General features: G+C 39.0%; 2 protein-coding genes across 4 annotated transcripts in view; one reads left to right on the top strand and one right to left on the bottom strand.

Moving 5' to 3' along the window:
• The window catches only part of RARB (retinoic acid receptor beta), a 342,130-nt gene extending 334,367 nt beyond the window's left edge, over window positions 1-7,763 (top strand). Inside the window, exon 8 of one of the 2 annotated variants that reach the window (XM_074984445.1) lies at window positions 7,142-7,763. In XM_074984445.1, the coding sequence (XP_074840546.1) occupies window positions 7,142-7,338 (197 nt within the window). In that variant the 3' untranslated portion in view covers window positions 7,339-7,763. The remainder of the gene's footprint in view (window positions 1-7,141) is intronic. The other variant, XM_074984444.1, reaches the window with a different exon arrangement.
• Window positions 7,764-8,606: 843 nt separating this feature from the next.
• TOP2B (DNA topoisomerase II beta) overlaps window positions 8,607-24,974 on the bottom strand; it is a 113,330-nt gene continuing 96,962 nt past the window's right edge. For both annotated transcript variants that reach the window (XM_074984442.1, XM_074984443.1), the window contains 11 exons: window positions 22,950-23,105; window positions 22,725-22,808; window positions 21,054-21,251; window positions 20,548-20,692; window positions 19,445-19,603; window positions 16,176-16,386; window positions 15,456-15,538; window positions 12,338-12,445; window positions 10,362-10,484; window positions 9,411-9,508; window positions 8,607-9,159 (listed from right to left, as the gene is read on the bottom strand). In XM_074984442.1, the coding sequence (XP_074840543.1) occupies window positions 8,998-9,159; window positions 9,411-9,508; window positions 10,362-10,484; window positions 12,338-12,445; window positions 15,456-15,538; window positions 16,176-16,386; window positions 19,445-19,603; window positions 20,548-20,692; window positions 21,054-21,251; window positions 22,725-22,808; window positions 22,950-23,105 (1,527 nt within the window). In that variant the 3' untranslated portion in view covers window positions 8,607-8,997. The remainder of the gene's footprint in view (window positions 9,160-9,410; window positions 9,509-10,361; window positions 10,485-12,337; window positions 12,446-15,455; window positions 15,539-16,175; window positions 16,387-19,444; window positions 19,604-20,547; window positions 20,693-21,053; window positions 21,252-22,724; window positions 22,809-22,949; window positions 23,106-24,974) is intronic.

Below are 24,974 nucleotides of genomic sequence, written 5' to 3'. Positions count from 1 at the left end.
AGCAAAGGTCTGATATAGATTTCTGTATCCAAACATTACTGAACTTTAGAAATGTAGCCCATCTAGTTCAAGCTACCCAGTTTTTTTCACAACTTACTTACTGACAATATCTGAGAAACTTTACATTTTAGTGGGGCTGCCAGACAGAATAAATACATCTCACAGGGACACAATCATTTCCCCACTTACTAGTAATTATTGTGAGTTGCATTCTTCTTGTAGGCAAGATCTCTGTTTAGTGCTCAGGAGAGGGCTGACTCCTAAGCCATTTGGTGCACCATGGTTCCAAGTGGGAATGATCTCTATAGCAGCTGTCTCTGAAAAGGAGTAATGTACAAACAAGTGCATGTTTCTCCAACATCACTCCTTCTACACCCCATGAGCCATCCTGCACTAAGCTCACTCTAGTCCTGAACACAGAGGCTGCACTGCTTTGGCACTGGCACCTCTTGTTAAGTACGATTGCATTCAGTGTCAGGCTTTGATTCTGGAGCTCTCAAACCTCTCTCATCAGCTTTACATAGGTCTAAGTGCATTGACTTCATTTGACTAACACCTGACTTACACCAATGCGAGAGCAGAGGCAGACCATAAATCTCCAGTTTGAAGTTAGCCTACTGACCCATTGCACTGCCTGCCCCATTTTTTAATGGTAAACATTCTTCTTTCTTGAAAGTTTGCAGCTTCTCTCGTTTGCAGATCCCAAAATCAGTGTAAGGTTTCTTTAATCTGCTAGATTTGGTGCGAAGTTTCTATATGTAAAATAACAGAACCCATTATACTGACTTAAAAAAAAACAACTTACTGCATTTGTAATTGACAGCAGGCCTCTTGACTTTTTTTTTCCATCAGATCCAAGAAAAGTTAGCATCTTAAACATCTTAATATACTTGCTTTCAATTAAAATCTAAGTTGCCATAACTTAAGACCACGTGGATTTAGAGTTAGAGGTTAAAATTAATTTTATGTAGAGAAGTGAGCTGTATATGCTGAAATGAGAGGTTAGCTTTAATGGATGGATGCACATTGAAAGCTCTTTCTAGAGGGGCTGTTCCAGGACTAGAGTTAAAAGCAGAAGTGGTCCTCAAAAATCTTCCTCAAACTATAGTTTAGTAAAGCTCATAATTTGTTCATGAAGTTCAGAAAGTTAATTGTTTATCCGGCTAAATTTACAAAAGCAACTTGTAGCAATACAACGCTACAAAAATGTTTAGGAAAGGTCACCCAGTCTCCTAAATGTGCGTCTGGAAAATTGTCGCAGCTCCATTTACCTGGGTTTTTTTTTTTTTAACCATAGAATTCAAGTTCCTCCTTGAGAACAGATCTGTGTGTCTTGAGAATTAGATATCTGTCAAGGTGGAAAAAAGGGCATCTCTATGAAAGCAACCTTCATTTGAAGAAATATACAGTAGAAGGCAATGCTTGTTGCACTGCACAGAAGCAATTACCAAACTAAGAAAGAGCTGCACACAGTGGTAGTTTTTTTTATATATGCAATCAAATACGCCAAACATGCCTAATGTCAAAAGGATTTAGAGAATAAGTGCTCCTGGAACTGAAGCAACAGCACACCTGAAATAGTTTCTCTTAGATTTCTGAAAGTTTAAGAAGCTTCATTGTCTTTTTTTTTTTTGTGCCACTCAACAGTCAGGCAAACATTCTGTACTTGTTCAGGTTCTGAATAATCTTCAAGGATGGCCTAAGTTAGAATGTGTTGTAGTAATTAAGCCTTACAAGATCTAAGGTGCAAATGACCATGGCAAGGTGTGCACATTAGATGTAAGGAAGTAATTGCTTGGTTAGCTAAAACAAAAAGGCAATGTTTTTGGCCACTACTGCTATCTGGGACTTTATATGCAGAGATTAACTCTGAGATGGTGAACGTCTTTGATAATAGTTGCATATGAATAGGTAGACAAAGACATCTAAAGCTCTATAAAATGCTTCACCCTGTCAATTGCATCACTTCAGCTAAGTTTTTTTACACTGTCTCTACTAACTACCATGGAACTACACTAAGCTTTGTACTCTAGTGTAAGGATTAAGCTATCACCTGCAGGGGCTGTCAGGGTTCCTCCACCAGGTTGACTGAATTATGCAGCACTTCAAGACTCTGAGCTCAGGGAGTAAGAGCAGTGACCCACAGGCCCGTTGAACAAGTGGTATCACTCTAAAGCCACTGGCTCAGCAGCATCTCATGGTAAATAGTGCCAATCACAATTGGCAAAGAAGTCTGCTCATCAGGCATATTCTACAATACCATACAGCATTAGTGTAACCTATACTGATTAAAATCTGGATTGTAAAAGGCACAAATTACTGCTCATTAGAAATTTGTAAAATAGCCTAAATGAAAGAATAAATAAGACAGCAGAAAATTAAGTTATGGAGCCATGGAAAGCAGACGACCATTGGATTTTATTTATTTATTGAGCTGCTTTGGGAGGAGAGCACCAGTCATAACACTGATGGCTCCAGTTTAGAGCAGCATACAATCTACTATGACACCTTAACCCAAGAGTTTCAGAAATCAAAATCTAGTTTCTATTTCATTGCCAAAGGCAATGAGTGACTCCAAGTGCAGATGAAGAAAAAATGGTTTTCAGTCAAGCTGTCTAGGGTGTAAAGCATTGTAATCAGAACGTGCTTACCTACTAAATGTATCTGGAAGTAATTAATATTCAAATTTGGGTGCATGAACTGTAATTGGAAAGTGGAATAATTGAAGATTTACTTTCCACTACTGGAATGATGTGGGTTGGTGGCCGTAGTCTGGCACACACAGTGAGCGTAGTGGTACCATTTGTTTGTCTAAGCTAGAGTTTTGTATCACTGTACACTGCATATTCTCCCAGGTCAGTGCTCAGCAACTGCCAAGATCACTTGGGTCTCTGTCTCCCCTGAAGATACTTTTATTTAGCTGGAATACTTGGGGCATTCTGTCCCAAGGCTGAAAAACAAGGTGGTGAGAATTGGAAATAATTAGTACGGGTAGTACCCTTCTGGTCCAACATCTGTGGACTGGGAGGACCATGGCTGTTGCTGGACCAGAGAGTCCCAGTGGCTGGGAGTCAGGAGCCTGTCTGGGCCCAGGAACACTGCCTCCTAGAGGCCAGTGGTCATGAGGAGAACCTTGGAGCTGAGGCTGGCAGGTCCCAGGAGAGGCCAAAGGCCAGCAGCAGAGACTCTGGAATTTACCTTCCATAGTTTGGGCAAACTCCCTTGTTCAGGACTGGTCAGGTCCTGAGAGTGCCAGACTAGGGAGAGCCAACCTGTAGTGGGTTCTTGCATCTGAAATTCACTGCTGCTAGAAATGCATGGGGCTGCAAGCCTTACCAAAGTTAGACAAATTTCCATCATGCTTTTTTTTTTTTTTTTTTTGCGGGGGGGGGGGGGGGGGGAGGGGATACAGACTTTCCCCTATCTCCAGCTTCCACCAACCCCCCCATGCCTGGTAAATGAGTGGCATTGTTGCAATTGTGATATGGTCTGTGTGTTTAGGAGGTTATTGTTTGCTCTTCTTATCCACAAAAATTCCATCCCACCATTTAGATGCTCAAAACACCTATTCAGCCCTCCCGCTTCCCCCACTCAACACTGTACATGTCTCATTTTACACTGATGAAGTCCCCTTAGGGCCTAAATTTCTGCCACTGGATATCCCCAAGTCTGGTAGGCATAGCCTGAGGCTAATTTGGGCATATGATTTTCAGGCCCAGTCCTGCAGAAAATGTCCACCATTATCAGAGATATAGCTGTGTTCAGATCTTCTATCTGCCTAGCGTGTAGCAGGAACATGGCCCAAGCAGAGTGTTTTAACCTCTCTCTCTGTGGACCAAGGAAAAGAGCAAGGGTGATCCAGATCAGGCAGTGCTGCCCACTTAGGCTTTTTGTAAAACACACACGGGAGGGGGGTGGGCACTGACCTGACTTAGGCACCCAACTCCAGACTGAGGCTTCTCAGCTGTGATTTCAGTGACCAAGGAGGCAGCTCCCTCTCAAGTTAGGGATATAGCACCCTTTGAGGGAGATGCTTGAGGGCACTGCTCTCTCCTCCACTTTTTCCTACAAGTTAGTTTACACAACTCTGCTGGGTATGCTTCTGCTCCTTCAGTTCTTAGCTAACAGTTGGTTATAGCAGTTGTCAGCCAGTTGGACTGTTCCTGTGTGACCCCAAAGGCTTGACAGTCCAAGAGGCCAACATCAGAACAGATGATGAATGCAGTATGTGATAGGGCCTCTGTCTCTCCTGCCCCTCAGTGGAATTTTAGCTCAAAGTCAAACTTTGCAGGAACATCTTGTGGCATTCTTGTTCTATGTTTGAAAAAATATGACACCATCTGCAAAAAGTGACCCTAGTAGTCTGTAGACCAGAACAACCATAAACATCTGCATTACAAAAATGTCAGTCCACTTTTTGTCTAATATACAATGGCAGTATTTTGTGAAGAAAAAGCTCCAACTTGCCCAGTCTGAGTGGTAGTGTCCATGTTTAGCAATTGTGTAACAGTACAGCCAGGCTCCAACGTGAATAGCTTCTGAACTTGGCACCCACACTAAGAGTATGTTGCCTCTATATTTGTTATGACACATGGCTGACACTATAATGCCAATCCAATGGCAAACCACCATATGAGCTTTTATTAGACCCACTCTTAAGCCCTAACTAACCCCTTCCATTGTAGAGGTCACATGGATGCTTAATTTGAAGATGGAAATTTGACTTGGTGGCAAGGCCCCCTAAAAGTTAGATGTTACAATGCTCAGCCCAAGACCCCCTGCCTCTTGTCAATTCCACCCCTATGTACACCCACTAGCAACAGCAATCTATAGTATAAGCTTTGTTATGCAGCATTTTAATATCCAGAGAACGCAGGTAACTGGGCTCTGCCATAGACAGCAATACTATTTCCCTTTCAGTTAACTGGAAAATTTCCAACAGACATCCAACACCATTTACTAGCATTTGCAGACATCACATTTGTTTGCCAGCCTGAGGCAGTAGAAGACCAGTAAATTATTGTATTCAGTAATAATTTTAAAGGGTGTAGGGTTGAAGTTATTTCATTTCTTAAACATTTTGCATTTGGTGAAAAAGCTTGAGTAATTAGCATATTTGATTAACCAGCCACCCCCCCCCCCTTCGCCATGTATGCCAAATAACAATGCTTATACTGTATTACTACTGTAATTGAAAATGACAGGGATTGTCAAAAGGGACCTTATTTATTCCCTTAGGCTATGTCTACATAGCAGCATTACTCCTGAATAGAGTTCAGCTATTTCAAAATAGGTGCTAGTGTGTGTAGACGCTCTATTTCGAAATAGCACCACTGAATAGACTATGGCTTATTTCAAGATCAGCTCTAGTCTCCAGCTACATAGCCCCCTATTTTGAAACAGGCACTATTCCTCGTACAGGGAGGTTTACCAATTTCAAAATAGTGGATGTGTTGTGTAGATGCACACACAGTAATTTCAAAATACTGGCTGCTATGTCAAAATAACTTTGCTGTGTAGATATACCCTGACATGCCTAGGAAAAATCTCTACTGTACTAGCATTTTAAAACCCAGTGTACTGTTATCCGTTTCTTGACTTCAGACTAGGTAAGGTTTAATCAGGGGTTATATAAGTACTGAGGGAAATGAAATCTCCTGTTGTGTCAGGCTGCAGGCATGGAGAACTTTCCACATGCGAAATAGAGTGGATAACACAAAGGCCTCTCTCGTTAACTTTTTTTTTTTTTTTTTAAATCTAATAGTAGCCAATATCAGAAATGTCAGAGGAAGGTATAAAGAACCTAAGTATAAAATTGTGGAACAACCTGTACAAAAAGAAGTAAAATTCTTCCTATCCCATTAGTAGTTTCTGGCTCATTCTCTGGACAAAATATGCTTATGAGCAACCTTTAAAAAAAACAACAACAACAAAAAAAAAAGAAACGAAATGGCACTATAGAAAGCCATTAGCTCAGAAGAGCCTAGTGCTAGGACCCCTGACCACAGGTCTGCCAATGCAGTTTCCAGACCTTACACAACATTATCAGGGTATTTTATTTCTTAGCAGAGTAGAAACCTTTTCTTGGGAGGTATATGATATGTTACATAGTTCTATTTCTCTTCAGGTTGGAAAGAAGTCAGTATTTAACCCATGTTTTCATATTTTCAGTTTCTAGCCCAGCATTGTACAGTTTATCATATTTAAAAAATGTCAAAAAGCCTGTCTGTTTATCATCCTTTTGCATAAATTGCTGTAGTATTGAAGGGCTTAGAAATAATTACTCCATTTTTGTAATCAGCTATGGTACAGTCCTAGAAATAGATGAATGAAGATACTTGGAGCCTATCTGTATAAAGCAACTCTTCCAAAAATATCAGCCTGAACTCTGCTGTTAAACAAATGCAATTTTGTGAAAGTTCAAACTCAGGAGCCCTATTCTGATCTCACATTGTTTTTACCATGATTATACCATTTACTGCTGCTTTACAACAAAATAACAGAGCTGAATCAGGCCCTGTGCATAAAGGCAAATTCTGCCCCAACATATTTTAGATCCTTTGCCACTCCAGTAAGACATTGGAGGCTAAACATCACATATAATTAAAGGATTAGGAATGTTTCCTGATCAATAAAGTTTTACAAATTTGGGTCATTCTGAAGAGAAGTTGAAAACTGTTTTCTTTCACTAAAAAGAAATAGTTGCTGGTCAGTCCCTTTACCCATGATCTCGTTTGTATTGGCTGATACCATTTATGTTGAAACGTCACAAAATGTTCAAAAGAAATTGATCTAATATTGCTTTTCAGTGACAACTAATTTTAACATTTCATACATTTAATATAGTCAAATACTGCTTTTTCGCACTTCCACAATTTATTAAATATTTTGCTTACGAAACCTTGTGCAACTTTGCAAGACATAAACCACTGACCCCAGCTTCTTGTAAGCAAAATATTTAATAAACTGATTACAGGCAAGGGGTTTAAAATATCAAGCCCAAGAGAAAAAACACAAAATTGTTTCACTGTTCCTAATGGGAATACTGTTGTCCTGAACTGAGATTTCTAAACGTAATGTTTAATATGAACAGCCATGATACCTCTGTTAACGAAAAGGGGCTTTTCTTTTGTTTTTAAAGGTGCAGAACGTGTCATTACATTGAAAATGGAAATCCCTGGATCAATGCCACCTCTTATTCAGGAAATGTTGGAGAACTCTGAGGGACATGAACCACTAACACCAAGCTCAAGTGGAAATACTGCAGAGCACAGTCCTAGCATCTCACCCAGCTCAGTGGATAATAGCAGTGTCAGTCAATCGCCACTGGTGCAATAAGACATTTTACAATTACTTTAGACATTCCTAATACTTTATGTACAGGAATGAAAAAAGCAAGAAAAAACACTTTTACTGCTGCTTAGTTTCTGGACTTCATATATATTATATTAAAACTCAACAAGGACCAAGAAGTTTTCATATGTATCAGTATATTACTCCTTGCTGTTTAAAAACTAGGAAATGCAACTGTTTGAAACTCTAAATCAGCCATTTCAAGAAACTAGCAATCAGCAACAAGAAACGAATTAAGTGTCTATATTCTGTTCTGAACACCCAAGACTGTATGGTAACAAGACCAATTTCAAATTTTAAATTGTGGTTACATTTCTGATGACTTTGTGCATACAAATGTACAGCTCTACTTTCTATACTGGATGTTTGGTGCTTTCCTTTTTTTTTTTTTTTTTTTTTTTGTCTTGCATACAAAATGATCCGCACATCAAGTTTATAAAAAACATACTATTTGTATGTGTCCAGATAAGAACATTTCAACAGCCATTCTGATTTGGTTAGTATGAAAACATGTCATTGCTTTTTTTGATATCCTCAATTTGCATCTCATATTCCATCTCCTTCCCTATAACATTCAAAAAATCTGCACTAGAAGGGAGTTCTGTATCAATGTAACTGCCAGATCAATTATTCAGATGTCATTTGTTCCACTGTTAATGTCACTTTACATTTTAAAAAGTGGTTTATTACTTGGCTGATGACATATCTACACCTTTTTTAGAAACGTACTTTTTTTTCCAGTAATGATAGCCTCAAAGGCAGAAACACTTTTCAAGTGTTACGTTTTTGTTTACTTATTCACAAGCCATTAGGGAAACTTCATGGGCTAACCAACAGGCTTAGTCACTACTCTTGAACTGGTGAGTCTAGTTATTTTCTTAAGAAACTGGGTCCAGGAGTTGGGCTTTCCCAACAAGCCTGTGGCCAAGGAGCTACCACTAGGCCTTCCAAAATAGATGGAGCAGAGAATCTGGCTTCTTGACCTTGTTAAATCACTATGAATCAGTGAAAACAGTGGTAGAATTGTAAACTGAATTTAAAAAGTGTCAGTTTTCTTAGGTTTCATTTAAAGCACTAGTGGATTTTTTTTGAGATATATATATATATATATATATATATATATATATATATATATATATATTCTAGCAAGTCTGTGATGTACTTTCACTGGCTCTGTTTGTACATTGAGATTGTTTAACAATGCTTTCTATGTTCATATACTGTTTACCTTTTTTCCATGGAGTCTCCTGGCAAAGAATAAAATATATTTATTTTAAAACTGTGTAGAAGCAGTTTGTGTAGTCCAGATCTTCACACAAGACTAACAGTTTTCCATTTTTAATGTTTAAACTTCATTTCAAAAAGCAGGTTTGCAGTTTGCAACCAGGACAATTAAAATGTGTGCTTTAGCACAGTTACCTAAAACAGTTCTACGAGCCAGTTAGACAAATACATGACATTTCAATGAGTAAAAAAGATCATAAAACTGTAGGTGTAAGAACAAAATGTTAAAATGCCTACACACAATAAAAACCATCAATTACATCACATAAAATAAGTCAAATGTACAAAAGTCTGCGACAGAAGGGACAAAAGGACAACACAAGATATTCGTTGGAAAATGTTTTTGTGCTCTTTGGGCACTTAATTAAACATAGCAAAATCATCCTCTTCATCAGACTCTGCAAAATATTTCACTTCTTTTCTAGGCCGACCCATCCGTGGCTTAGATGATGCTTCAGAAGCAAAGTCTGACTGAAAGATGTCTACATCAGAATCCTGATCAAAGGAGGCTTTCTTGGATTTCTTTAAAAAAGGAGGGGAAAAAAAAAAACTATGATACCATAAAAACACAGAATTCTGGCATTCTCATTGGAAACAAACATTTCTATAACCTCAGCATTCTAGACCCACCTAAAATCCCAGTTCATTATAAACAGCAGATTTACATATTTCAAAATACTGTAAAAATGCTTAATGTGACACAGAAAAAAATATCCAGTTATCAAGAAGTCAAACCTTGGTCCTTTCCATGTAATAAAAGATTGTGAACTGACCTTGCCGGGGACTGACTTGGGCATTTTCTTCCCAGGGTTGTATTCACCTTCGTTTTCAGAACCAGAAGCTTTCCTTTTCTTTGACCCCCTACCCTTTCCTGGTAGAAAGAAAATATTTTACTGATTTTTTTTAAAGTGACATTTCTTGGTGTTCTGAATGCTATCAGATCTATTGCTAAAACAGTGTAACGTCATACAAATTCTAGAGAGTTATATTTTGCATAGGTAGAAGTGAAGGTAAAAGGCCACTCTGATATGTTTCATGTCTTTAATTCTGCTTCTTTGGCCTTACCTTCTCACAGGATTCTCACTCTTGGATTTTGTGCACTCAGTTCAAGGCAGGGCAATGCTCTACATTTACATCTGAAGTTGCAGGCTCTCTGAAGAGGTATAAGTTACATGAGATCTCTACTCACCTTACAGGCTGTGACCAACTGTCATTACCATCTATTTAAAGGAATTAGCTTGATGTCTCATCACTGAGGCACTCTTTTCATGTGGTCCCTGGCTATTCTGCTCACTCTTCTGAGTTGAGCTCTCAACTGAGAAGGAGTGGATATAACATAAAATTCAACTGTGGCCATAGTGTGAGGGATGAAAGCTGATTTCCCACTGAACCTGATTCAAAGGACCAAAACCTACACAAGGAGAGGTCTGGTCTGTCTTTTACTGGGAACATGAGTCCCAAGAGTGAAAATGGTATCCAAAGAATAAAGGTTCCTGTAAGAAACATCAGTAACAATGAAGAAATAGTGTTTTTCAAAACTCAACTTGGCCCTGTGTTATGCAAAGAAGTTGAGTAAGTCAGTCAGACAATTCACTTAATACAACACGCTTGTAAACATGAGTTTTAGTGGTGATAGGATAATGTAAGATTATACTATAAAATTCTACAGATCTGCATCTACAGTAATATAATGTACTAACACTGCACTGTACAAAAATCCTTACCTTTGGGTGGTGGAATCTTCTTTGGAATGCCAAATTCTGAATCTGAATCAGAGTTTATAAATTCCATTTTCTTCCGTTTAGGAGACTTTTTCGGTTTAGGTGTTGTGTCTGAAGCTGGTTTCACTAGTCACAAAATCAGAGATACCGAAGATGCTGAATTCACATTTTAGATTAATATATCTTATAGTCAGAGAGGAAGAAACTAGACACTATCACATGATTCTCATATAGCAAAATGAATAGGCAAGAGCAGCTTTCAATACTTGTGAAAATTATCCCTCTTATGCTAAAGCTGAAACTTACTGTCTGCATCCATCCATGTACAGACATCCAAACAGAGTACCTATTTCTTTTTTACATTTATGGCAGCTGCCAATACTAACCTCAAAATAAAACATGTTCTAGTGAAGCAAACATTTTTCTTCTAGTGTTCAGGTTTTTTTTTAGATTTACATAACAAATAAATAGTTACTATATATCAAAAAGCACAAATGTTTATAAAGCGTGTCCTTAAAAGTCTCATGCACTACCCTGAAAAGTTTACATCTGCTATGATGAAAGAAAGGGATGATGGACCTGGGCAGTAAGGATAGGATAACAGAAGTATGATATCATACAGCAATGTAGTGAGGGCTAGTGAACAGCACAGCAGAGAAATCTTTCTGTTTGAGGAAGGACATGAAAAAGTTGGGGGGAGAGTGGTAATATAAAAGAAAGCCTATGAGACCTTTGGGGAGGTGAAACGGATGATGTTGGGTACAGAGGCCAGTGTCATGAAGAAGCAGATGAGCTGGATGCAGGAGAGGAGAAGGGAAACAACATGGAAGAGAAAAGTACAGAAAGGTAAGGAGGGGCAGAGTTAGTTGTGAAGAGACTTAAAGGCAAGGACCAACTAGTTTGATCATCATGTGGAGGAGAACCATATTTCTCACCATTTTAAATCAATACCAAAAGCTAGCAAAGCAGTTACGAATGCACTTATAATTTCTTTGTTAGAATGACGCCTAAGTCTCGATCCTTTCTCACTGCAGAATTTGCTCAGGAGAAGACATACCCCCTGGGGGGCACAGATCAAAATGAAAATGGGAAGCAGAGACACCAGCACCAGTATGAGAGGGTTGCCCAGAGAGATCAGGTGCTTTGTGCCTCAGTTACCCTTCAGAAACATGACTGATAGAGCTGAAGCTCCTACTGAGCCACAGAACTGGCTAATAGCACTAAAGAAAATCCAAACACCATGATAGGACCAGATCCAGATGCCAAACACTACACTTAGAATGGGTGAAATGTCCTCACATAGTTCTTACTGCAGTGCATGCAAAGGCCTTCTGAGAGAGACCAGTTCTGTAATCTCCACTGGAACAAATGGGGCACCCACAAAGCTTCAAGGAAGGCCTCCTATCTTCTGCATTCCTAATATCCAAGAAAGATGATTAAGCTAAGTAAAATTGACCTTATTCTCCAACTCTCTACCAGATTCAGAGAATCCTGATGTTTCTTCCTCTGTGCTCATGTTAGCTTTTGTTTCTCTTAAGAACAGCCACAGGAGACCTAAGAATTGCTCTGAGCCTTTAAATTAGGTGTTTGCTCAACCCACTGGAGAAGATTAAGGCATGAGCATCTTGGAATGACTATTTCTGTTCAAAAATGCCTCCTGGACCTGTCTAACATGAACCTCATATGTTAAGGTCATGGATCTTCTAATGGGGGGGAAAAAAAAAGTTCACGAACACCAATCTGAATTTTAAAACTAATCCCAGCTGTGGAGAGAATAAGGATCTGTGATCACAATGGACAATGAAGAGTGAGAGAGACACGAAGAAAATGAGGAAGGTGGAAGGGGTTTGTATTCTTTGTTATACACCACTAGGACCAAGGAAAGGAATTCTAACCATAGGGATCTGCACAGGAAATATTACATAGGCAAACAGAGCTTTCAGTAAATAGGTTGTAATACTAAAAATACAGATACTTACCTTTTTTAGCAGCTACTGTTTTACTCGTTTTTTCTGTTTGTTTCAGGGTAAAAGATGATGAGAAAACTGGTGCAGAATCCACTTCATCACTGTCTAATTTTGCTGCATCTAAAAGGAAAAAAAAAAAAAGAGTTCAGGTAATAATGTAAACAGATATGCTGACTCATCTTCATCAAGCATGAGCTCAGCACCCATTGGCGTCTGATGCCTCTCTATTTCCTTCTATCTTTCCCTGTCCATTTTTTTGATTTTTTCATTTGTTGTTCATTCTGCAAATATGCCAAAATAGCTGTAACTTCCATTGTATAACCTTCTGCAGTAGGTTCTGTTTTAGCTTTATCTTTCTAAACAGTTCCTCATTGGTGACCTTCTGCATCCATCCTGTTCTCAGTATCTTTCTATAACAGCTCCTCGTGAATGCCAATATTCTTCTCTTCGAATCTTTCGTTATCACCCATGTCTCACATCTGTACAACATGCTGCTGAATACACACATTTTCAAGACACTCAGCTTCATTCCTATGCTAGTCGCTTTGCTTTCCCAGATCTCATCCATCACCTTCAAACTCCAGATACGTGAACTTCTCTATGTTCTCTAGTTCTATCCCATCTACACTGATCTTTCTTCCAATTTCCTTCTCTCCCGATACCACTTTTTGGTTTATCGAAGTTGATAATCAGTCCGTACCACTTCCCGTCCTCATTTAGCATCTGCACCGTTTTCGCTGGTTTTTCATCTTCCTCAATGATAACAATATAATCCAATAATCTCAAGTTGTTAAGTCTTAGCCTGTACTCAGATATCCCTTCTACCCCTTCCTTGATCTTGTCCATCACTATCTCTAGATGTGTGATGAAGATACTTGATATCGGATCTCCTTGCCTCGTACCTCTACTTGTTCTAAACCAACTTTCCAACTCTCTGCACGTTCTCACCGCTGCCTCTGCATTGTCACTGATATCCTTCAACAACTGTATCAGTCTGCTATCCACTCCCTACGACTCCACCACCACCCAAGTCACCTTCTAATCTATACTGGCAAATGACTTCTGAAAAATCAATAAAGCAAGTGTAGATGTTCTTGTTTTTTCATCACACTTTCTCCACTATCAATCTAAGTGCCAATATCTGCTGTATGGTACTGCTGTCTTCCCTGAACCCTGCTTGCTTGTCCACTAGATGTTCTTCTATCTGCAATCTTAGTTTCACCAACAGTATCACCATCAGCACCTTGCCTAGATGACTCGTTAGGGCAATTGTTCTGTAGTTCTTGCACTCCAATGCTCTTCCTTTCTTGTGAATTGTCACAAGCACATCTTGTCCATTCCTTCCCTTCTTTCCATGCTATGTTACACAGTCAGTGTATTTCTTGAATCCTACTTTCTTCGCCATATTTAATAATCTATCCTGTGGTCTTATTTCCAGGGCTCTTGTTCTTTAGTCATTTCACTGCTCTTTCTGCTTCCTCCTTTGAAACATCATTCTCGATGCTCAGCAGAGATATCTCTTGCAGTTCTTTGATCAGTCTCTCTGAGAAACTCAGGTCCAACTGTGCTTTGTATAGATCAGTGCAACATCTTGTCAATTACCGTACAATCTTGTCCTTGTTCATGAGCACCTCTTCATTCTTGTCTTTGATCACTACCTGCTTCAGCTGCCACTTCCTATTAATGTTCCTAATCATCTTATACACCCCTCTGGTCTTACATTCGCCGTAATACCTCTCTATGGCTACGTCTACACTAGCCCCAAACTTCAAAATCGCCATGCAAATGGCCATTTTGAAGTTTACTAATGAAGCACGGAAATGCATATTCAGCGCTTCATTAGCATGCGGGCGACCACGGCGCTTCGATATTGACGCGGCTTGCCGCCGTGCGGCTCATCCCGACGGGGCTCCTTTTTGAATAAGGGGACTTCGAAGTAGGTGGGGTCCTTTCGAAAAGGAGCCCCGTCGGGATGAGCCATGTCAATTTCGAAGCGTAAACATTTGCGTGGCCATTTTGAAGTTTGGGGCTAGTGTAGACACCGCCTATATCTTCACACTGCTCCTCTAACCACTTTGCCTTATCCTTGCTGGCCACTTTCCTTATCTCATTACATTTCATCCTATATTGCTGTTCTCCCTCTTGGAAAAATCCCTTCTGATTTTCAATGCTCTCTTCTCTTGGACCACATTCAGGGTCCCCTGTGTAATCCACTTCTTACTGATCTTCTCTTCTTCCAGAACAGACTGTTCAATTACCTCTTCTATCGCCATGACTATACCTTTGACTCTCTCATCTAGGTCTTTTTCTGTGGCCACATTACTAATCTTCTCTTCGAGTGCTGCTCTATATGCATTCCAGAATTTTTCCTCACCTAGCCTCACCACATCTCTTCTTTTCTTAAACTGTGTCTTATACTTTCTCTTGAGTTTCACCTTGATGTTTGTGATCACTAGACTGTGGTCCAAGTCTATAGCCACTCCTTGGAAAATGTGGCACTGCTGTAGCCCAACTTCTGCTTATCAGTATCATATCTATCATGTTCTTGGACCTCCCGTCATTTGATTGCCATGTCTATTCCCTACAGTTCTTTTGTTGCAATCTCATGCTGCAGATCACCATCTTGTGCTTCGTAGTAAACTCTAGTAGCTTCTCATCTCGTTCATTTCTTTCTCCCTGTCCAAACCCTCCCATGACTCTCTCCCAGCCTTCGGTATCTGTTCCCACCTTCACATTCCAATCTTCTCTGATGATCAACACATCTCTCTTTGGTATCTCCTCCAGTGTTTTTGTCAAGTCTTTATAATATATGTTGACTGAATTATTTAATTCTACTGAATATAAAATTTATTTGATTTCAGTTAAAATTAAGGCTATAAAGAAAGTGTACCTGACATTCTAGGGAGACTATAATGACACTGCAACCGCTCGTTACCTGTGATAATCCCACAAATATGAATCTTTAGACATATGTTTGTTTTACTAGCATTATTCTGCTTGAATGTTCAGTGATTTTTCTGATTCCACAAAACCTGACCAGAAAGAGACTGCACAGGTGTAAATCCATTTAATCAAGTCCATGCCCACTACTACAGTGTTAACTGAATGAATACAGGGTAGGTAAACATACCATCATCTGTCTTCTGTGAGTAAGATGGAAATGAGAACAGAGTTCCAAAATCTTGATTCTTCTTGTCATGAGATGTTTTACGACTTTCAAAAAAATGAAAACAAAAAACTGAATATGCACTGTGCCATACACATTGTAAACTAGTATATTGTAAAATAAATAGCACTTTTCCAAAAATCTACCACGTTTTAAGTATTTCTCAGCTAAATGTATTGACCATTTGATATTACTGGAGAATTTCAAGTTGCTATTTGTGTTAACCTATTTTGTATACTAAAACTGAGGTGGGGGGCTGGTGAGAGAAGAGAAATTTAGCAATGGAATTTGGCATGCACCTTCAACACTGTAGTGCCACTTGGCCCAAACTATGCTTCTTTCCATGTTGGTACATTGAAAAGATTAGGAAACACTGAGAATCAGTTCCTTGTAGATGCTATGTAGGATGCATGGGTGAGAATAAAAGGTAGGGTGGTTCTATGCTGTAAAGCTGGCATGTCTGTATGGAGCTCTTTCTCCCCAGTTCACCACATGCCAGGGTGGTGAGGGGAGAGAGGCAGTGTCAACCTCCGAGACAGATATAATTTAGCCTTTAATTCATTGCCCAGTTGTCCCCAAAATGAGCTCCATGTTTCTGATTTGTGAAGGACCAAAATCATTGATCTGAAGAGTTATCTTCAATTAAAAAAAGTGTTAAAGAAACTATTTGGTTACTGTACTTACTCTGGAGAAGGTTTTGATTTGACTGGAGAGAAATCATATTCATCTTTATCTAAACTATCTGATGGAATAAACTCATCCTCTCTGTCATTTATGACTGGAGATGCTTTAACTTTCAGTTCATCTAAATCATTATTATTGTTGGTATCATCATCATCATCATCAGCATCATCTTCCTCTTCCGAGAAATCAAAAGTATACTTGGGCCTTTCAGCTAAGAAAAATAGAAAACATGTAAATTTAGTTATTATATGTATGATAGCCTATCAGTAGCCAAACCTGCTAGCCACTGCACTGTTAATAACTTGAGTATGCAATCTGCATTCACCATAAGATGCAACGGGTGGAAAAAAAGCAAACAAATGGTCATTTGGGGGTTAAAAGGATAAGGTGAAAAAAAATTACATTTTGCATAACAAGCAAAAAATCACAGTTTGTCAATGGCTAGCCACTGTCAGATGGACATTACTCAAGGTCATAAGAACATAAGAACGGCCATACTGGGTAGGACCAAAGGTTCATCCAGCCCAGTATCCCGTCTGCCGACAGTGGCCAATGCCAGGTGCCCCAGAGAAGAACAGAAGACAATGATCAAGTGATTTATCTCCTGCCATCCATCTCCTGCCCTTGTACTGAAGGCTAGGGCACCATACTTTACCCCTGGCTAATAGTCATTTATAGACCTAACCTGCAAAAATTTATCGAGCTCTTTTTTAAACCCTAATAGAGTCCTGGCCTTTACAGCCTCCTCCGGCAAGGAGTTCCACAGGTTGACTGTGCGCTGTGTGAAGAAAAATTTCCTTTTATTAGTTTTGAACCTACTACCCATCAATTTCATTTGGTGTCCCCTAGTTCTTGTATTATGGGAAAAGGTAAATAATTTTTCTATATTCACTTTCTCCACACCATTCATGATTTTATATACCTCTATCATATCGCCCCTCAATCGCCTCTTTTCCAGACTGAAAAGTCCCAGTCTCTCTAGCCTCTCCCCATATGGGACCCGTTCCAAACCCCTAATCATCTTAGTCGCCCTTTTCTGAACCTTTTCTAATGCCAATATATCTTTTTTGAGGTGAGGAGACCACATCTGCACACAGTACTCAAGATGTGGGCGTACCATAGTTTTATATAGGGGAAGTATGATATCTTTTATTTTATTATCTATCCCTTTTTTAATAATTCCTAAAATCCTATTTGCTTTACTAACTGCCGCTGCACACTGTGTGGATGTCTTCAGAGAACTATCCACTATAACTCCAAGATCCCTTTCCTGATCTGTCATAGCTAAATTTGACCCCATCATGTTGTACGTGTAATTTGGGTTATTTTTTCCAATGTGCATTACCTTACACTTACCCACATTAAATTTCATTTGCCATTTTGCTGCCCAATCACTCAGTTTGCTGAGATCTTTTTGTAGTTTTTCACAATCCCTTTTGGTTTTGACTGTCCTGAACAACTTGGTGTCATCTGCAAACTTTGCCACCTCACTGCTTACCTCATTTTCTAGATCATTGCTGAACAAGTTGAACAGGATCGGTCCCAGGACTGACCCCTGGGGAACACCACTAGTTACCCCCCTCCATTGTGAAAATTTACCATTTATTCCCACCCTTTGTTTTCTGTCTTTTAACCAATTCCCGATCCATGAAAGGATCTTTCCTCCTATCCCATGACCGCCTAATTTACATAAAAGCCTTTGGTGTGGGACCGTGTCAAAGGCTTTCTGGAAATCTAGGTATATTATGTCCACTGGGTGCCCCTTGTCCGCATGTTTATTAACCCCTTCAAAGAATTCTAAAAGATTAGTTAGACACGACTTCCCTCTGCAGAAACCATGCTGACTTTTGCCCAACAATTCGTGCTCTTCTACATGCCTTGCAATTTTATTCTTTACTATTATTTCTACTAATTTGCCTGGTACTGATGTTAGACTTATCGGTCTATAATTGCCAGGGTCTCCTCTGGAGCCTTTTTTAAATATTGGCGTTATATTGGCCGTCTTCCAGTCATTGGGTACCGAAGCGGATTTAAAGGATAGGTTACAAACCACTGTTAATAACTCCGCAATTTCACATTTGAGTTCTTTCAGAACCCTTGGGTGAATACTGTCTGGTCCTGGAGACTTGTTACTATTCAGCTTATCAATTAACTCCAAAAACTCCTCTAATGTCACTTCAATCTGGGAGAGTTCCTCAGATTTGTCACCTAAAAAGGCTGGCTCAGATTTAGGAACCTCTGTAACATCCTCAGCCGTGAAGACTGAAGCAAAGAAATCATTTAATCGCTCCGCAATGGCACTGTCTTCCTTGATCGCTCCTTTTATACCTTTATCGTCCAAGGGCCCCACTGCTTTTTTAGCGGGCTTCCTGCTTCTAATGTATTTAAAAAACATTTTACTATCATTTTTTGAATTTTTGGCTAGCTGTTCCTCAAAATCTTTTTTGGCTTTTCTTACTACATTATGACACTTAATTTGGGAGTGTTTATGTTCCTTTGTATTTTCCTCACTAGGATTTGACTTCCACTTTTTAAAAGCTGCCCTTTTCTCTCTCACTGCCTTTTTAACATGGCTGTTAAGCCATGGTGGTTCTTTGTTAGGTCTCTTACTGTGTTTTTTTATTTGGGGTATACATTTAAGTTGGGCCTCTAGTATGGTGTCTTTAAACAGTTTCCATGCAGCTTCCAGGGATTTTAGTTTAGTTACTGTACTTTTTATTTTCTGTTTAACTAGCTTCCTCATTTTAGTGTAATTCCCCTTTTTGAAATTAAATGACAGAGTGTTTGACCGCTGCGGTGTTCTTCCCAACACAGCAATATTAAAAGTTATTATATTGTGGTCACTATTTCCAAGCGGTCCAGTAACAGTTACCTCTTGGATCAGATCCTGCATTCCAGTCAGGACTAGATCAAGAATTGACTCTCCCCTTGTGGGTTCCTGTACTAGCTGCTCCAAGAAGCAGTCATTTAAGGCATCTCTTAAGGGAGGATGTGAAATCTAGCTCTTCTGTGGAAAGATAAAGTATCTCCTTCCTTAATATAAAGACAATGTTTTAAGCAAAACTTCAGCCATATTTTAGAGCAGAATTTACAACACAAGCTATATGTAAGTTATTAAATCCCTTGTTCAAAATAAGGAAAGATCAGGACTAAATATGTTCTGAGAGGCATATATAAGACCTTAGTTTGCATATTCTGCTCATACAGGAGGCAATCTACATTCATTCTATAATGCACAATGCCTCTTTTAAAAACAAAACTGGAAGCACCTGCAGCTCTTCTAAGCAAAGAGTCCCTTGGAATAATCACAGGTTCGATTTCTTCTAAATCACTTTCAGACTTGGATTCGTCATCTGACCAAGGGTTTCGTTTCTTCACTTTCTTTGTAGTGGATTTTGTGGAACATGGTGTTCTTCTCACTCTGGTACCTAAAATAAAAATGGGATTACTGGGGTGTGGATCAGGCAAAGTTTGTTTTTTTAACTTCATATTGCATAAAACTGACTTCCTCTTTTTTTGTAAAAACTTTTCTGAAGAAAACATTAAGTTATGAGTTTCAATTTCCCTTTCTTCAAGAGTGATATCTGCCAGTCCTTGGAGGTCTTAGTAATGCAAGTTCACGTAAGATTTGAAGCCTTTTCTCTTGAAGACAAATCCCTTTGTCTTCTACTTTCTCATTTAGCATTTTTTTCTCAATCTATTTTTATTTTTGCTCTTCTCACCTATTTCTTATATCACTAAAAGGTTACATGCTGCTCAATGCAGAGACATCCTAGGGTGCCAGAACACAAGCTCTGACAACTGAGCTATATGTTCTGAACATAGACATGCACAGCCTGGATACTGAGATGCTTCATGACTCTGTAGCTCTGTATGCGACAGCAGGGCAGAGCGCAGGGTGCAAGGCAACTGCCTTCCTTGACCAATTCTGGCTGATTTTTTAAAATTACCTTTGGACAGAGAGGAAAACCTGGAAAAAAATTCAGCTTAACATTCGTATCTTAAGTTAGTTGCATAATTATGTCCATTCTAACTACCGCATTTAGTATCACATCTACTGTCATAGCGACTATGCTACTTAACTTGGCTATAACTTAGCATGAGAAGGATTACGCTCTATAGTGGTAATTATTATGGTATGTTTCTCTTGTGACAATGGCTTTTAAAAACACGTAAGAGATCTTCTGGTACACTAACGTAGTATAAAACAAAAATGGCATGTCTCAGATTCCCACACCCTGTAACAAACTAAACGTATAAAAATCATAGATACTGTCATTAACATAAATACAGTTGGTAGCTAGGGTCAACTGGGTATCTTAATCATATAAAATATGCAATGTGTATAATTACCAGTGTGCAAATAACTTACCAGCCTCCTTTTTCTCCCTCTTGGGTTTAGGAGTTTTAGTCACTGAGCCTGAAGTATTCAGTGAGTCCTCTCCACCACCCTCTGCTGGAGTTCCAGCAAATTCCTCATCAAATTCCATTTTTATTGCTAGCGAATCAAGATCACCCTAAAATTAAAAAGGAGATGGATAAATCTGAAGTGAAATAGCAATATTGTCTGCTTCAGGACCAAACTGCAGTACATTTATTAGTCTTTGCAAAAGGACAGGCAGGTCAACACTGTTGCTGGTGGTGGTGGTGAAAAAATATGCAGTAATTAAAATAAGCCTGCCAATATACAGCAACGAGAAATTTAGTGCCATCCTTTTGTTCTACATTACTCTCAGTTTACAAAAGAGAGTTTCTGCAGTTTCATTGGTCTAGTGGTTTGGATTCTTTCTGTGCAAACTACTAAGGTAAAAAGCAGTAGTTCTTAACAGGGTACCTGCAGAACTATTTAAATTCTCAGTGTCATACTAGTTTACTTGCCTTCTTCTTCTTCAGCAATTTCTTACTAGCATCAGCTTTCATGGCAGATGTAACCTGTGGAACTATTCTTCTACCAAATGGTGACGGCATGGTCTCTTCTAACTGAAGTTTCTTCATCTTGGGTTTACCAACTTTACCCTTTATTGGTTTGCCAGTCATGCCAGCCAAAATATCTTCTCTTTCGTGAGCTTCTACTTTCTAAGGAGCAATAAAAGGAAAAAAGAGATTTCAGTAACTTGTTAAACACAAGGTGTAGACTATAAAGCACAGAGCTAGTTTAGGTGGTCTGAACAGACTTGCCTGAATTAATTTCTGTTTAAACAAGAGCCCATGTTTTAGAAAAAACATCCAATCTTGATTTAAAATGTTCCGGGACAAAAATCCAACACAATACTTGAGCAAGTTATTCAACAGTCACTGACCCTCGTTGTTCAAAAATTATATACTATTTCTAGTTTGAATTTGACAAGCCCCAACTTCCAGGCATAAGATTTGGTTATATTTTGCCCACTAGACTGAAGAGTCTTCCATTATTACATTTTGGTTCCCACACAGGTACATACAGCCTATGGTAAAGAAAAATATTAACTTTCTCTTTCATATACTAAATAGATTAAGTTTCTGGAGTCTTTACTATATAAAGTATCAGACAGGTAGCCGTGTTAGTCTGTATCTTCGAGAACAAGAAGAAATTCTGTGGCACCTTCTAGACTAACTTCTAGATATTTTGGAGCATAAGCTTTCGTGGGTATGGGTCTTTACCCATGAAAGCGTATGCTCCAAAATATCTGTTAGTCTATAAGATGCCACAGGACTTCTTGTTGTTTACTATAAAGAAATGCTTTCCAATCATTTAATCATTCTTGTGATCTCTTCTAAAGTCTCTACAGTTTATCAACATTCTTCTTGAATTGTGGACACCACAACGGGACACAGCTGCTGAACCCAATACAGATGTAATATAAGGTCCCTGCTTTTATTCAATATTCCTCTTTTATACACTGAAGGATTTTATTAGTCTCTTTGGTCACACTGAGAGCTCATATTCAACTGATTTTCTTCCATGATGCCTAAGTCTTTTTCAGAATTACTAGTCCAAGAAGGCCATATCTACACCTGCATTCTTCTTTCGAAAGAGGCATCCAAATGAGGGAAAATGAAAATGCAAATGAGGTGCAGATTTACATATCTGGCACCTCTTTTGCATATTCTTCTTTTGAAAGAAAAACAGTGTAGATACAGCTCTCCTGAAAGTAAACCCCATCTTCGAGAGAACCCTTATTTCCATTAAAATGTGAAGAAGGGTTCTCTCAAAGATGGGGTTCACTTTCGAAAGAGCTGCATCTACACTGTTTTTCCTCTTTTGAAAGAATATGCAAATGAGGCACCAGATATGTTAATCTGCACCTCATTTGCATTTTTGATTTCCCGCATTTGCATGTCTCTTTTGAAAGAGGCATGCAAGTGTAGGCACAGCCAAATAGAGCCCCCCAGCCCTATGTTTATAAGATTATATGCTAATAAAAGAAAACAACCATAATGGCACAACATATCAAAAGTTGTCCTGCTCTCAATTTATTGCACATTATTTCTACATGGTTTTGAAGGAAAAAACAACTCTTTTTATGAATTTAAAAAAAATAAAATAAAATAAAAGGTATTTAAACATACATCAAGCTCTTCAATGAAAGCAGCTAAATCTTCTTTCCAGAGGTCTGAAGGAGACTTCCTTCTGAGGTCAGTGAGTTCTCTCCCCTAAATTATAAAGATAACTATCTAAGTTACTAAATAATATGAAGAATACCAAAGTTGAACATTCACAGTATAAATGCTTTATATTAGATCTAATGGTGCTGATGAAATGGCTTCAAAATAGTTTTTCTACAACTTACAAACCTTTGAGTCTCTCTGTTTAATTAGCTCTTCTACTTTCTCCTTCGTAAGACACCACAGAGACATGTTTAGAATATAATTAAAATCAGGGCCTGAGGTAGAGCCTGAAGAAGAGGAAGCATCATCATTCAGGTTCTGTGTTTCTTCCTCTTCTGCTGCCTGCAATTAAATTATACTAAAACTGTCATTTCAAATTATGACAATTTTACACATACTTTAGAACTATAAAAGATACAGAATTAGACGCAGAAATTCCATCCCAAACTGTTTTGGGAAGAGGCACTCATAATTTAGTTGTTATAAGGAAGTGCTCCCATAATTAAGGTTGAACTTCTCCAATCTAGAATGCTCTCCTCTGACAACATCCATAATCTGGAATGATTTTAGTTTGCTGGATGACAATTTAGGTCTATGGCCAAGTTTCCCGTGGTCCCATAAAGTTTGTTTACAGCCACTAGTCCTGACTGTCAGTGTACTGCGCTCCTGTTTAGGTGTAATTTACCCCTAAATGTCTTCTAAGAGCCCAGTAAGCAGTGGAAGTGTTGGCAATATGCTAGACAATATTATCTCCCATCATCCAGCAAATTCTCTCATCCAGCACCGGTCAGGTCCCAAGGGTGCCAGATGAGATAGGTTCAACCTGTGTTATAAACTTAAGTTTTATAAAAAACAACAAGAAGTCCTGTGGCACATTGTAGACTAAAAGATATTTTGGAGCAGAAGCTCTTGTGGGCAAAGACCTGCTTTGTCAGATCTTGGACAGGTCTTTGCCCACGAAAGCCTATGCTCTAAAATACCTGTTAGTCTACAAGGTGCCACAGGACTTTTAGTTTTGTAGGGAATCAACATTTCTCCTTCTCTTACCAGAAATTCTATTATTCAATACCTTATTGATTATATCCAAAGAAAACATGCTAATAGTAGTAAGTAAGAAATACTTGAAACACATACAATATGAAACAAATATAATTAAAATAATTAGATAAATAATTAAACTGAACAGCAAATTCAGCAGAAGCACTCAAAAGTAACTTGGTGATTAAAATGGAAAACCTCTTTCATATGGGATTTGTAACACTTAAAAGTTGGAAGATAAAGTGAAATCAACTATGAATCTGTTTAGGCGCAAAAAAGCTCTTGACCTTCTTCCCAAACAAGTTACTTTAAACACTTTCAGCTATTTCTCTCATATGCACATAAATACCACACTGTATGCTCACATGAACCTATCAGTCATGAGTGTATGGATTACACTTTACACTTACTGATGTAATACTCTGTAAATAATGTCTGAAGAGACCAGATTTGTGTTCTTGTGGAAACCATTACATGATGGAATGCCCTCCCCAAACAGGACTGGAAGGGGTTAAGATGGCCAGGCAGGCTAATTAACTGGAGGAGCAGCTAGGGAACAAGGAACTAATTAACAGCAAGTTCAGCTGTTCAAGAACCTGTATAGAGCCATACTGCTGGCAAGACAAGGGTCTACAGGCCTCTCACTGCCCCTTCAGGGACCTTCTACTCAGTAGTTCTGGCCTGTTCTCTCAGCCCTCACTGCTTGTTTCCTGGACAGTTTCCTGCCATTCCTAGTTCATCTTCTCATTTTGGGTATTCCAGCTCCAAACCCTCATCTTTCTTGCCAGAGAGTGACTGCTGAAGCCAGGCGGCAGTTACTCTCTGGCAAGAAAGATGAGCGTTTGGAGCTGGAATACCCAAAATGAGTAGATGAACTAGGAATGGCAGGAAACAAGCAATGAGGGCTGAGAGAACAGGCCAGAACTACTAAGCAGAAGGCCCCTGAAGGGGCAGTGAGAGGAAAGACTGATTAGGACTGCTAGAGAAAGGAACTTTGCAACTCTGGAAGGAGTGGTGGGAGACATCCAGGGGGCCAAGTCATTAAAGGATGCTGGGTCTCCTGAGGCAAGAAGCTGCTGACCTGTGTGACAGAAAGAATGACAGCATGAAAACTATGGCACGGGGCATCGACCTTAAGAGCTAATCCTCAGAGTTACTTGGAGGAGGTGCGAA

The sequence above is a fragment of the Carettochelys insculpta genome, chromosome 2 (genome assembly GCF_033958435.1).
Source record: "Carettochelys insculpta isolate YL-2023 chromosome 2, ASM3395843v1, whole genome shotgun sequence".
In the NCBI taxonomy this organism is placed as follows: domain Eukaryota; kingdom Metazoa; phylum Chordata; order Testudines; family Carettochelyidae; genus Carettochelys; species Carettochelys insculpta.
This window is presented reverse-complemented; position numbering and strand designations above follow the sequence as displayed.